Source organism: Ochlerotatus camptorhynchus, unplaced genomic scaffold (assembly GCF_037179485.1).
Source record: "Ochlerotatus camptorhynchus isolate MF236.1 unplaced genomic scaffold, CSIRO-AGI_Acam_v1.1 ptg000330l, whole genome shotgun sequence".
NCBI classification, from domain to species: domain Eukaryota; kingdom Metazoa; phylum Arthropoda; class Insecta; order Diptera; family Culicidae; genus Ochlerotatus; species Ochlerotatus camptorhynchus.
Genome location: NW_027040818.1, coordinates 9606279 through 9621737, shown reverse-complemented (window position 1 = coordinate 9621737; position 15459 = coordinate 9606279). Strand labels below are relative to the sequence as shown.

General features: G+C 35.6%; 2 protein-coding genes across 8 annotated transcripts in view; both read right to left on the bottom strand.

Annotated features, from left to right (window-relative positions):
• Positions 1-15459, bottom strand: part of Mp (Multiplexin) — an 884548-nt gene that overhangs the window by 622851 nt on the left and 246238 nt on the right. The gene's annotated exons all lie outside the window — the stretch shown is intronic.
• LOC135708607 (calaxin-like) lies at positions 11964-12707 on the bottom strand. Its single transcript, XM_065230709.1, has one exon. The coding sequence runs from the start codon at positions 12661-12663 to the stop codon at positions 12010-12012; it is 654 nt and encodes a 217-aa protein (XP_065086781.1). The 5' UTR covers positions 12664-12707; the 3' UTR covers positions 11964-12009.

The following is a 15459-nucleotide window of genomic DNA, read 5'->3' as shown; positions in this document are numbered from 1 at the left end:
ACCCAACACGGGAAAAAACCAAACCTACTATTTACACAATTATGGATAAAGATTTCTAATTTTTTCGTACTCTGAATTTAAAGTCCTAGTTTGGTGCCAACTGGCGAGCGCAGTCATTCTCTAGTCGATTTAATCGAAATTTGCCAGCCAATTAACGTCGGCTATCCGTGTGCTTGGAGGCAGACTCAGAATCATCTTCAGGAGCTTGTTCTGCAGGACTTGGAGCTTCTTTCGTTGTATTTTAGCGCAACCCTTTCATACCGGAGACCCATACTCCAGCATAGGCGCAACAATCTGCCTGTAGACAGCCAGCTTGTTGACGGTGGATGCTTTCGAGCGACGGTTGATGATCGGATACAGACGTTTCAGCATGATGGTGCCTTTTTTGACTCGTTCTTCCACGAGCGACCGGAAGATGAGCTTACTGTCGAGAATCAGGCCAAGGTAGCGTACCTCGGGTGACCACTCAGTTTCAGCGTTCAGAACCTTTATCTTTGATGACGGTTTGAGCCGGTCGGTGTTGCTATGCGGAAACACAATGGTTTGGGTTTTGGGGTTTTGGCCGCGTTCACACATATCTTCCAGTCGGTGAGATATATGGTGTAGGCATCCAATCCGTCTTGGAGCTTCGATACGAAAGTGCGCATTACTCGTCCCTTGTAGCTGATTGCCGAATCGTCAGCAAACAGCGACAGTGTTCCACCTTGCGGCAGTGTCGGTATGTCCGATGTGTACAGATTGTACAATATGGGTCCCAGGATGCTTCCTTGAGGGACTGCAGCGGGTACATCATATGGTTCCGAGAGAGCACTGCCTACGCATACTTGAGACGTTCTGCCGTCGAGGTAGTCCGAGATGATCTTCACCAGGTAGCTGGGGAACCGAAATTGCAGAAGCTTGTGCACCAAGCCGTGGTGCCACACGTTATGGAATGCCTTTTCGATGTCCAGTATCGCCATGACCGTTGTCTTCAAAACCGACTTCGCCTGATTGATGAGGTTTGAGACCCGCTTGATTTGGTCCATCGTCGAGTGACCTCGTCGGAATCCAAATTGCTCGTCCAGTAGGATGATGTCGTTCGCCTTGATGTGCTCGAGAAGTCTGGCGTAAATGAGTTTTTCGAACAACTTGCTAAGCGAGGAAAGCAAACTGATCGGACGGTAGCTTGACGGGATCCTTTCCCGGCTTCGATATCGGTACCACCTTGGACCGTTTCCAGGCAGCTGGGAAGTGTCCAAGCTCCAGGCAGCGATTGAAGACGTTCACCAGAAGAGTATGCGATTTCGGTCCCAAATTCTCCAGGACAATGTTGAAGAGTCCGTCGAAACCCGGTGCCTTCATGTTTTTCGTCGACTTGATGGTGTTCACCAGCTCATCAAGTGTGATTTTCCGGTCTGCCGGAAGCTCGCTAGGCTCAGTAGCTAGATGATAGACGCTCTCAAGCACCGAACCCTCCATTGGGCTGACAATATCTCGACCCAGATTATGCGAAGCCATAAAATGTTGAGAAATGGAGTTCGCCTTTTCGACGGCGGTTATGTGAACCTCATTATCAACTCTAAGAGGCGACATGGGGTTTGGTTTGTTTTTAAAGCACTTTTGTTAAACGCCAGAAGGGCCTAGAGTAATTTGGTAAACTACTGAGGTCTTTTGCAAACTGCCTGTTCCTAAGTGTTTCCACCCTAATGGAAATTATTGTGTTTAATTTGTTATATAAAACATTCCTACTAACGTTTGGCGTTCTTTGGAACTGCCTCCTAACACAATTCCTAAGAGAGCGCTTGCAGCACACCGTCGATTTCTTCCGTCGTAGCACGGGGCTAGCAACCGTCCGCCATGTTGGTGAGAACGATGTCGAGGGTGGACACCAGCTGGTGAGTAGAAGGTTGGCGAGTCCAGATGTATGACCACTTTGTGTCCCGCCTGCAGGTCCGTGTTACTTCTTACATTACCCCACAGCGAGTGGCGTGCCTGAGATCACCGGCGAGGATAAACTTACCCTTCCGACAAGTCAACTTTTGGATGTCATTCTTGAAACGATCGAATGTTCCATCCGACTCCTTACATTGGGCAGGACAGTAGATGGCAATGAGTGTGATGAGACCATCCGGCGATGCCCGTTCGACTTTAACGGCTTCCACGAACGATAGACGAATTTGCAACTGTTGCTATGATAATTAAAATTATCACCGATTGCCTGCGAAAAATGATTTCCCTAACACAGATTTCGGAGTTGAATTCCATCTGGTCTACCAAACGGTGTTTATTCAATCACCGCGTACACAACGAAAGGCTCCCCACAAGCAGCTAGCAATCAAGGCTGCCCTCAACCGCTGATCGAATTCAGTCCAATCACCGTGTGGGTTGTGTCTGGTTGTCGGCATCAGCAGCAGCAGCAGTGCTTTTGGCGCGTGGCGTTGAACATTGTTCTCCAATACACAACGAGAGGCTGCCTGCTGCAAGCAGCGAGCTGCAGCCCACATGAGCATCCATAGAAGGAGGAAAAAGCCACACCGCTATTGATCGGAATCAGTAGCTCTTCGTGAGTCACTGTGGGCCATCTATGTCAAGCGCGTCATTTCCTCGTTTTGTTTTCCGTACTGAGTACCGATGCTACCGACGCCAGGAAGGCAGCTCCTACACCTGGACCCTACCTATCGACCCATCAACGCATGAACCGGGGACCAACAGTTTTACTTCCCTTCCGAAGGAAGGCGTGATCAGAGATTTTATGCCTCAGGAAATCCCGGCGTCGCCGACTGGGATTGAAACCAGGCCCTCTGGGGTGAGAGGCAATCACGCTTACCACTACACCACCAGCGCCGCTTGCTTTGGATTTTGATTTGTGAGAAAATTTTGGGAACGTATACACAAAATGGATTGAAAATATTTGACGGTACATTTGTTTTTGGGCTTTATTCTCTGAATTGTTCGAAAATCTGTAATTTTTACTTTATTATTTTTAAAAGGGTAGTTTGTTATTTTATCTGGAATCCCTCAAATTAATTGTTGCAGTGTTAGACATAATGATTATGAACTAATGCAGTAGACCGGGATATCTCACTGTTGCTAGGATCTGTAATCAAGACAAGTATGTTACTTTTATAAAATTTCAGATAATTATTAAGGAAGGCCTGTAATTCCAAGGTTTGTTAATATCTTACTCGACGCGCAGTTTGGTTTAAAAAAAAAAGGGTCGGTCAACTGTTCATCAACTGACTCGAGTAGCACCAATCTGTCTCTAAAATATCTGCTATGGCATTGTTGGGTGTTGAACGAATCTGGTCTTTCAATATTCTTCGTTAAGATCATCTTAAATTTCCTCCGTGATACCTTCAACATTGGCGCCGTCGCTCCTCAAGGACATTTCGACTCTCCCAGATGGTAACTGTTTGCAGAAGACACATCCATCGACTACAAAGAAAGAGTAATCGAAACTCTTACTGCCAAACTCTAGAGAGACTTTGATGTTGTTGTTGTTTCTTTATTAAGGAGACTTTCAGCCCAAGGCTGGTTCGTCTTCGGGAACCCAGAAAGGGGTTCCCCAAGTTACAGTTGTTGTACAAAGGCTTGGATGTCCTGTCTGAGTAGTTCAACAACTGGAAGATCCGTATCAACGCCGTGAAGACTCAGGTCATAATTTATTCATCATTCCCAATCACCTAGACTTGTTCCGTCTCCTTGAATGGTTCAGTGGTTGCATGGTCAAAAGAGCTTGTGCAACTTGGACTAAGCACATTGACAAATCTAACACCTCTTTCACCACTTATCAACAGGAAGTTCATCTTACCCCTGAAAGTTAAGCTTGCTGCCTTTAAACAACTAATCCTACCTGTAATTGAGAATGGTATGCCAAACTGCAACGGATCCAGAACGAGATCCTTAGGATGATTCTAAATAGTCATCCACGGACTTGAAAATCTGACGTTCCTGTCTCACTGGGATTCAGACATTAGAATTTAAGAGTGTTCATCCTAGAAAGGTTCAGATTCACCTATCTGAGATTAGATCAATAAATCATAAGTGATCTATCACGTTAAGTAAAGTTAGTGTAAGGTGGAAGCTTCAATATTTATATGTAAACATTATATAGGTCAGCATGAAGTAAGAGGTAAAATATCAAAAAAATTGGATCAGAAATGACGGTACCAAATCCATAGTTTATTGTAATTGATATGAGATAGTAATTGCTTAGTTTGATATTTAATGAATTGCGAATTGCAATCCAAGAAGAAGAGCCCATTAGGCGAATCAATGTTATGCTTAACCGTAACGTTATATTGAAAACTATCTCTATTTTCCACAACTGGAATGATGATGATATTCTTAGCGTGGTGCATGCAATTTTCGTTAATTTTCTTAGTTGTTCAACTGTTTTCACTGTTTTCACGCCAAACAATTGCTGGGTAAATTGCACGTCGAATGGAACATTGTATGACATATTTCACATTAATGCTATGGAAAAAGATGCGTTCGAAAACACTCCCCTTTTCGTTACATGCCTCAAGAAATCCATAATGTGATCCCCCGTATAGTAAAGAAAGACGTAGCCCTACGTCAAAACCTGAATTTATCCTCTTATGGTGTGATCTGACCCTTCTTACGTATTTCATTTGTGAAAAAAATACTCAAGTCTGCATTCAGAAAAGACAAGAGAAATCATTTCTGATATGCGTCTCTGCGTCTGAATTTTTATTTGATACGTACAGAGCCGTACTCAAGATTTTTGTTAAGGTGACGAACTCTCAGTATTACGCCCCTTTTTCACTTTTACAATGCCCTCATCACATTCCATAAGGATAACGTAAAAGAGACAGTTTTTTAGCCCAAGGATGCCAGGTGTATTTACAAAAAAATCATCAATGAAATCGACGAGATGTTTTCACATGTTTACACCGCTACTTTTAAATTTGTAAGTGAGGGATAGAGATCATTATTTAAGATTTATGAAATTGAGTATGTCCAGAAGTTCAGGGACCTTCTTTGAAGTCAAGGACAATTCGTAGAAACTCGTAAAACTTCTGAAAAGTAAAGGGAACGTTATAGGGTTTCATGGATTTTCATAGATTTTCAAGAAACATCGTAGAACTTTCAAAAACTTTGTCGACATTGATTAAGCTGCATAGAAGTTCTGGAAATTTTCTAGATGTGAAGTAAATTTGATAGAAGTTCAACTAGCTTTGTATATGCTCAGCATGCTTTGTACAAGCTCAGTGCACTTCAAAGAATTCTGTAGAACTTTCCACACACTACACAGACTTCACTAGCACAAAAACAAGCCACACAGCGTTACATACAGCATTTTTTACAAGACTGACCCATCTGAACCACTTACAAGCAGAAGCACTCAAGCCATTTCCTCACTCGTTCATGCATATATGTGTGTGTGCGTGAGTGCGTGTTTATCTACATCATACTACACGCTAACTTGATTTCCCTTAAGTTCGATCAGCAGATCGAGTAGATTAAATTAAGTTACATGTTGTTAAAATCAATATATGTTGTTAAAATCAAGGAATCAAAAATATCTCCAAAATTCAAAATGAAAAGCGATCAACGAGTCGAACGACAACGCTTTTTTTTTCAGAAATAGAAAGCAATAATGATATAATCTTTTTCCTTTCTTTTTTTATGACAAACTGCCTTTGGCATATAGCTTGCTCGGGCCGGTAGAAGGAAACGACCAAATTGTTGGCAAGCTCCTTCACGAAGTAACGCTAAAAATGATACACGTGTGTTAAAGGGAACCTTTTTGTTATGTCATTTTTGGATTCCGATCAAGCTATGTTCTCAACCATGTATATTGCAACAAAGCAGGCAAGCAATATTTCATTTTCCTTCTACAACTCCGATCAAAATGTATTACAGAGATAGTATATCTTGTTAGTAGTAGCAAGCGTATTGTCTTTTCTTTATCAATGACATTATTTATCATCGCTTTGAATCTGCAACCTTCGCTTAGAAGCCTCCCTTAGCTCAGTCGGTAAAGGCGCAGCTACAAAGCAAGACCATGCTGGAGGTGGCTGGGTTCAATTCCCGGACCGGTCTAGGAATTTTTCGGGTTGGAAAATTTCTCGACTTCCCTGGGCATAGAAGTATGATTGGACTTGCCACACAATTATACCAATGCAAAAATGGTACAGCCATCGAAAGCTCTCAATTAATAACTGTGGAAGCGCACCTAGAACACTAAGTTGAGAGCACGCAATAAGCTAATATGCGATATGCAATAAGCTTGAAATGCGAAGAAGAAGAAGAAGAAGAAGAAGAAGAAGAAGAAGAAGAAGAAGAAGAAGAAGAAGAAGTAGAATCTGCAACAATACTCTCTCAACTAAATTTTTATGCACCGTTGAGACCTCTTAGAACTCGAAAATTATTCCTTAAAAACACATGTAGAACAAATATTGCAAAAAAATGGTCCCATCAATCGAATGATGCGCCACTTTAACATACATTGCGAAGAAATTGAGGAAATAGAAATAATGCATAGCATGCTAGTAAAACATTGTAAACATTGTATGTAGTCTACTTTGCTTGACGAAAAAAATAAGTAAATATAGGAGTTCAGAGAACTTTGTTGAACTTCATCGAACATTGTTGATCATTTGTTGAAGCTCAGGGATTTTTCTTAAGCTTCATTAAACTTTTTAAAACTTCAATGATTTTGTTCAGGGGACACCGTAAATATCCAGGAAATTTAATATAAATTCAGAAAAATTCGAAAGGTGTCAGTGATTTTTAAAGAAATTAAGGAAACTTTGTGAACATTCGGGGATGCTTTGTAGAATTGAGAGCTTTGGAATTAAGAGAAAGTTAATTAAAGTTCTTTTTGCTCCAGGGCACTTCGTTCTTTTAATGAACCTCAGTTTAATGAAAATAGATCAGGAAATTCCATGAAAATTCAGGAAACTTTATAAACATCAAGAAATATCGCAAAAAAAAAGCAAAATTCATAAAAGTAAAGTTAATAGTAATTAGTCATGTTATTCGATAATCGTTTTTCATTTAATTAATAATCAATAATTTTTGTTGTTGATTTATTGACTTATGTATGTATTGATTTATTGACTTTTGGATTAATAGATTTAAAGATTTTTGATCTTTTTAATTTATTGATTTATTGATTTATTGATTTATCGATTTATTGATTTATTGATTTATTGATTTATTGATTTATTGATTTATTGATTTATTGATTTATTGATTTATTGATTTATTGTTTTATTGATTTATTGATTTATTGATTTATTGATTTATTGATTTATTGATTTATTGATTTATTGATTTATTGATTTATTGATGTATTGATTTATTTATTTATTGATATCTTGATTTATTGATTTCTTGATTTATTGATTTCTTGATTTATTGACTTATGGATTAATTAATTTCAAGATCTTTTGATCTATTTCTTGATTAATTGATTTCTTGATCTATTGATTTATTGATTTTTTGATTTATTGATCTATTTATTTTTTAATATCTTCATTTATTGATTTATTGAATAATTGATTTTTTTATTTATTGATTCATTGTTTAATTGATTCATTGTTTAATTGATTGATTGAGTAATTGATTTATTGATTTTTTTATATATCGAATTTTTGATTTCTTGATTTATTGATTTTTTGATTTATTGATTTATTGATTTATTGATTTATTGGTTTCTTAATTTATTGATGTCTTGATTTATTGATTTATTGACTTTTTGATATATTGATTTCTTGATTAATTGATCTATTTATTTATTTATTTGTTGATTAAAATATTTATTGGTTTTTTGAATTATTGATTTCTTTATTTATTGAATTTTTGAATTTTTGGTTTCTTGTTTAATTGATTTTTTGATTTCTTGACTTGTTGATTTCTTGATTTATTGATTTATTGATTTATTGATTTATTGATATATTGATTTATTGATTTCTTGATTTATTAATTCTTTGATTTATTGATGTATTTATTTATTGAATTGTTGATATATTGATTTATTTAGTTAATAATTAATTAATTTATTTATTTTTTTGTTTATTGATTAATTGATTTATTTATTGTTTGATATGTTGATTTATTGCTCTATTGATTTATTGATTTATTGATATATTGATTAATTGGTTTCTTGATTTATTGATTTCTTGATATATTGATTTATTGATTTATTGATTTGTTGGTTTATTCATTTATTGATTTATTCATTTATTGATTTATTGATTTATTGATTTATTGATTTATTGATGTATTGATTTATTTATTAATTTATATCTTGATTTATTGATTTCTTGATTTATTGATTTCTTGATTTATTGACTTAAGGATTAATTGATTTCAAGATCTTTTGATCTATTTAATTTATTGATTTATTGATTAATTGATTTATTGATTGATTAATTTCTTGATTAATTGATTTCTTGATCTATTGATTTATTGATTTTTTGATTTATTGATCTATTTATTTTTTGATATCTTGATTTATTGATTTATTGAATTATTGATTTTTTTATTTATTGATTCATTGTTTAATTGATTCATTGTTTAATTGATTTATTGAGTAATTGATTTATTGGTTTTTTTATATATCGAATTTTTGATTTCTTGATTTATTGATTTCTTGATTTATTGATTTTTTGATTTATTGATTTATTGATTTATTGATTTATTGGTTTCTTAATTTATTGATGTCTTGATTTATTGATTTATTGACTTTTTGATATATTGATTTCTTGATTTATTGATTTATTGTTTAATTGATCTATTTATTTATTTATTTGTTGATTAAAATATTTATTGGTTTTTTGAATTATTGATTTCTTTATTTATTGAATTTTTGAATTTTTGATTTCTTGTTTAATTGATTTTTTGATTTCTTGACTTGTTGATTTCTTGATTTATTGATTTATTGATTTATTGATATATTGATTTATTGATTTCTTGATTTATTGGTTCTTTGATTTATTGATATATTTATTTATTGTATTGTTGATATATTGATTTATTTAGTTAATAATTAATTAATTTATTTATTTTTTTGTTTATTGATTAATTGATTTATTTATTTTTTGATATGTTGATTTATTGCTTTATTGATTTATTGATTTATTGATATATTGATTAATTGGTTTCTTGATTTATTGATTTCTTGATTTATTGATTCATTGATTAATTAATTTATTGATTATTTTATTTATTGATTTATTGATTTATTGATTTATTGATTCATTGATTTATTGAACAATTGAATTATTGATTTATGGATTTTTTGAATAATTGATTAATTGATTTATTGATTTATTAATTTATTGATTTATTTATTTATTGGTATATTGAACTATTGATTTATTGATTTATTGATTTATTGATTTATTGATTTATTGATTTGTTGATTTATTGATTTATTGATTTATTGATTTATTGATGTATTGATTTATTGTTTTTTTGATATATTGATTTACTGATTTATTGATTTATTGATTTATTGATTCATTAATATGTTGATTTATTGATATATTGATTTATTTATTTAATTTTAACTTGTTTTATTGATTTATTTATTTATTGATTTATTGATGAATTGGCTAATTAATTATTCTTTTTTTTCCTTTGGTTTGTTTTTTCCGTCGATCTTGTTTTCCGAGCTGAGCACCAATGCTACCGACGTGCCAGGAAGGCAGCTCCCACACCTGGACCCTACCTATCGACCCATCAACTCATGAACCGGGGACCAACGGCTTTACTTCCCATCCGAAGGAAGGCGTGATCAGAGATGTTATGCCTCAGAACATCCCGGCGGCGCCGACTGGAATTGTACCCAGGCCTGCTGGGGTGAGAGGTAATCACGCTTACCACTACACCACCGGCGCCGTTAATTAATTAATGGATTAATTAATGGATTTATTGATATATTGATTTTATGATTTTTTGTTTTATTGATATATTGATTTATTGATTTATTGATTTATTGATTTATTGATTTATTGATTTATTGATTTATTGATTTATTGATTTATTGATTAATTGGTTTATTTATTTATTTTTTTATTAATTTATTGACACATTGATTTTTCTGATTTATTGATTTATTGATGTATTGATTTTCCGATGTATTGATATATTGATTTATTGATTTATTGCTTTATTGATTTTATGATTTATTTTTTAAAAAATTGCTTGGTTTTTAGATTTTTTGATTTATTGATGTATTGATTATTTTTTTATAGATTTATTGATTTATCGATGTTTTGATTTATTGATAATTGCATTTATTGATTTATTGATCTATTTATTTTTTGATTTATTGATTTGTAAATATATGGGTTTCTTGATTTATTTATTTATTTATTTTTTGAGTTTGTTGATTTATTGATTTATTTATTTATTGGTTTATTTTCTAATTAATTTATTGATCTATTGGTTTGTTGATTTATTGTTTTATTGATTTATGGATTTATTACTTTATTGATTAACTGATTTTTTTGATTTATTCAATGTTTTATTTATTGATTTATTTATGCATTGATTTATTGATTTATGGACTGATCAAAATATTTATCTATCGATTATTGATTTATTAATATTAAGATTTATTGATTTATGGATTTATTAATTTATTTATTACTTTATTGATTGATTGATTGATTGATTGATTGATTGATTGATTTTTTGATTGATTGATTGATTGATTGATTGATTGATTGATTGATTGATTGATTGATTGATTGATTGATTGATTGATTGATTGATTGATTGATTGATTGATTGATTGATTGATTGATTGATTGATTGATTGATTGATTGATTGATTGATTGATTGATTGATTGATTGATTGATTGATTGATTGATTGATTGATTGATTGATTGATTGATTGATTGATTGATTGATTGATTTATTTATTGATTGACTGATTTATTGATTTATTGATTGATTGATTTCTTGATATATTGATATATAGATTTATTGAATTATTGATATATTGATTAATTGATTTATTTTTATTTTATTTATTTGATGATTTGTTGATGATTTGGCCTTTGGGTTTATTGATTTAATGATCTTTTGATTTATTGATTTATAGATATATTGGTTTATCGATATATTGATTTATTGATTTGTTGATTTATTGATTTATCAATTTATTGATTTTTTTATGTATTGATATACTGATTTATTGATTTAAGGATTTATTTATTTATTAATCTTTTCATTTATTGATTTATTTATTTATTGATTTATTGGTTGTTTCAGTTAGTTTATTATTTATTTATTTCTGCTCTGACTTGACCTGTTAAACCAAAAACCTTCAACGATGGTCGACCTAGATTTTTCCCAACATTGCATTCCTCATGCAGTAACATTTAGCAACTACAACTCGAAGTACTCACTATTTCCTGCTTGGATGGTACCGGCTTTAAATCTCTTAGACTCCACCTAACCAGTTAGCAAGCCTCGAGCGAGATTTACTGCCAGAGTATGACATGTTGTCATAAAAACAAATTTAAGCTAAGATTCTCCTTTGATCTCCATTCATCCTATCCCACAGCAGCATCCGGAACAGCACCAGCAGCTGAACACACAAGCTATGATCTCCGCTGGACCACTGCTAGTCTTCAACCGAGTGCAGTCAGATGGATGCTGCCGCTGCCATCGTCGTCGTCGTCGTCGTTATATATGAAGAATCGTTTAGGAGATTAATTTTCGAGAAAATAAAAAATACCAAACCGGGAGAGCCGGCCACTTGTTTTCTAATTTGAAACGATTTGTTTTTCGCTTTCATAGACGCAGTTTGAAAGTTTTCGGCTTTTGATTCATCTTTCTGGATTTGTGTCATTTCTTTTTGGGTTGTCGGGAGCGACTCTGGAGAGAGTGCATGTTGAAACAAACTAGTTTTTGATTGACTTTTATGGCTTTGTTGAGTAATTGAATTTACTTTTTGGTGGGAGCGAAATGAGTGTTTTATTACTTTTTATTAAATATTCGCTTACGTAACAGTTGAAATGATGTATCACGAGATAATGTGTCAGAACTCAGCTACTCGATCTAAGAACGTTCTGGAAAACGCATAAACATGCGCTCGATCAGGCAGGGTTTGTCCAAAGCATTCCAGCAGCTCCGGGGACTTGTGAACCGATACACGGAAATCCTCCAGAGAAATGGCTCCATCTCGATCGACGTCCATCCTTCGAATGAGAATGTCAACAAGGTCCTTTACAAATTCTTCAACTTCCTCCTCCTGGTGTCTGATGAAGCAGTTCCTAAGCAAAATCATCATGTGCTCACGTCGAATCATGCCTTCTCCTCCGATGTCGTACGCTCGGAAGCAGTGTTCAATTTTCTCGTCAAAGGTCCCTCTGAGGAACAGGGACAACATTTTGGCCCACGATTCCATACTAATGAAGGCAGTGACACCATTGTCCAGTGCGGCACAGATTCGTCCAACCGTTTCGCTATCGGATATCCCGAAAACACTATCAAAAACCACATCCAGCTGATGACGGGAAACCTTCCCCTGGTTGTCCTCGTCGTCCTTGGAAAGCTTGTGGTACATCAGCAGACAAACCTCCAGCTCCTGGTTCGTGAAATGGGTCTTCTTCACCAACCGCCGCACTAATCGGCTAACCTTGTTCAGGAAACGCATCTCCTCTCCGGCATCCAGGGTCAAATCCAGTGACATTTTCTGGTGAAATTTTCTACTTGAAAAATTTCCACAACAACAGCGAATTTCAAAACCGAAATCTCTGCGATTACTGCGATCGTCTCGGATGTCGACAGAGGAACCCATTCAGAACATAATTTCACACCTCCCTCCACCACAATCCGCGCACAGTTCTTCGCAGATCATAAATTCCACTCGAACTCATGCGAGCATTCCCCCGACCATCTGATTCACATTGCAAATGTAATGCCCTTCCCCTTTCCCTTGTCGGAATCATCCATAAATTTTAATAATTTCATTATCTCTCAGCCCATAATTCACCAAAGCTGAATGGCAGTTAGTGGTTATGCATGGTTCTCGCTTTTTTTTTTTTCTTCAGCTCCGGCATTCCTCTCGATCCGGTTGTGGCACTCCACTCCCTGCGGCAGTCAGCGGTGCATTTTTCTCTGGCTGAGGGCAAACGCCACCACATCGTCGTCGTCGTCGTTGTCGCAGCATAAGGCAAACATGCATATTAGGGTGGGTCATCTTTACAGCCCCTGTTCTCCACCGCTCTTTTAATGTGTTTTGAGGTCTAACCAATTTGGTTATAGCCTCGATTTGCAGCAGAATTTTAAATTTGGCATGGGAAATGTAAGGGAAACGACACGACCCTATTCATTAACTTATAAAAAATTCAAATTTTGGATCAAATTTTACCGAATCTCAGACTTAGATTGGAAATACTATACAAAACAACATTGTCCAAGACTGGAAATCGATTTGATATTTGTACAAAATGTAACTAATCTTCCACTCTAGACTAAGTTTTCCACACGTTCCTACAAGCTCATATATACGCCTGTAGGTATGTGCGGTGCAATAGATCAAAATAATATAGAATATCTTTTTTCTCAGAAGTCTACTTGATTTATAGTCTTCGACAAAGTTGTTCTGCATAGTATTCGCAATCTGTTTCGTTTCCCATACAAAATCAAGAATCCTTCCGGAAATCCAGATCATAACCAAATTGGTTCAAATTGGACACCGTAGTTGGGGACTTCAATACACATCGGAAGAGCAGTGAGGAGCATGGGATTGTGATCCACCATACAAACTTGACCCACCCTAATGCATATATTCTCTCAGCATAACAAGTGAGGGCGAGAAAGAGAGTACCACAGAGTCATAAATGCTCAAGCCAAAGACGAATATGATTCTGCTGCTTTTGCCATACGCGATGACTCCTAATATAAATAAATAATTTATGCTCGCGCGCTTTGCCCGATGATCTTGCATTGGATATTATGGCATGATGGGTGCTGCTGGCTGCCAGTGCGGGTCTCATAAAGTTTGTCAACAACGGTTAGGGCTTTGTTGGCTGGCTGCATGGCTGTCGACCAAATAATGGGGATAGAAATGGTTCAACGTCCAAATTAAGATCAGCCGGAATTTCATCAGCAGAAATGTTGCAAATTATGACATGAAATCATAATGCTTCTGAATATCAATACAAATATTTGATGTTCTTAAAATGCGACCTTAACTCAGAAGAAATAGACAGTTGTGTTGGAATATTCCCAGCAAGCGATTGACGTAGCAACCGAGGTTTTCATAATAAAGGATCTTGATGCCGTTTTCATTCCAAGTAAAACTCTCCAACAAGGAAATCATGAGAAGGATTAGTAATTTCCATTTAATTCCTCTACCTTCTTTGCTTATCACAACGTCAACTACACAGAAAAAGGAAAATCCTCTCTTTTCTCATAAAAAGAAGCTTCTGCTCTTTTCAAGCTTACGTGTTTTCGATGTTCTCGTTGCTCCACGCACCGGTCATCGCCTTGTAGGAGGACGAGCACAGTTTCATAATGAACGGGAATTTTGTGTCTTTGTGATCGATCGCGCTGTGATTGCACTTCATGATGGCGTTCACCGCCTGGGTTACGCTCGGGAACTTGACCAATCCGGAGTAGGAACTTTGCGATTTCAGCGGGAACATTCGCACTTGCGACGGGTGGCAGTCCTTGGTGGTGAATGAAGTCAGCAGCAGGTCAACGAAAGGAAGCGATTGTTCTTGGATGCGTTGTAGTCCTTGATGTGATGTGATGATAATGTCCCACCGTAGGTCTGCTGCCGACCCGTCCCTGGTGGTGACTTGCTTGGGGCAGTAAGTTGCAATGATGGTGATAGGGCCGACAGGAGTGGAGACTTCTGTCCTGAACAAGCTTAGGTACCTCATATTTATAAAGCATACGGACTATGACGCTTCACGCTCACTCGATTCTACTCATTATTTATTCCACACTAACTCTATCTACTACAATCGCTTTCTATCACTACGGGAAAATGGCTCAGGAACGGTATACCGCCAACAACGTACAAGTCGTACCCAAGGACAAAAACCCTCCAAACTCGCCGGAGCTGCACCCAATCGAAAAATATTGGGCAATCGTTAAGTGGAACCTCAAGAAAACTCAGAAAACAGTTGGAAATGAGAAACAGTTCAAAGCATCAAATAAAGTTGATACAACAGCGGTACAAAATCGGACGGAAGGTGTGAAATGTAAAGCCTGACAGTTCGCATTTGGAAAATCGGCAGCCTCAAAAAGAAATAAAGTTTAATCATTTATTCAAGAACATAATCAGTGTGCACTTAATCATGATGGACCAATGTTTGATCGTTACTGATGATCCCAGAATTTTCCTCATGTTCTAGGAAGTTGACGCTACTTCCCTAAAAAATCTCTAAACTTTCATGAATTTCTCTCAAGTTCCTCGAAGTTCTGTTGACTTCTCTGATATTGTTATGGATTTACCTGAAGTCGACTGAGCTTT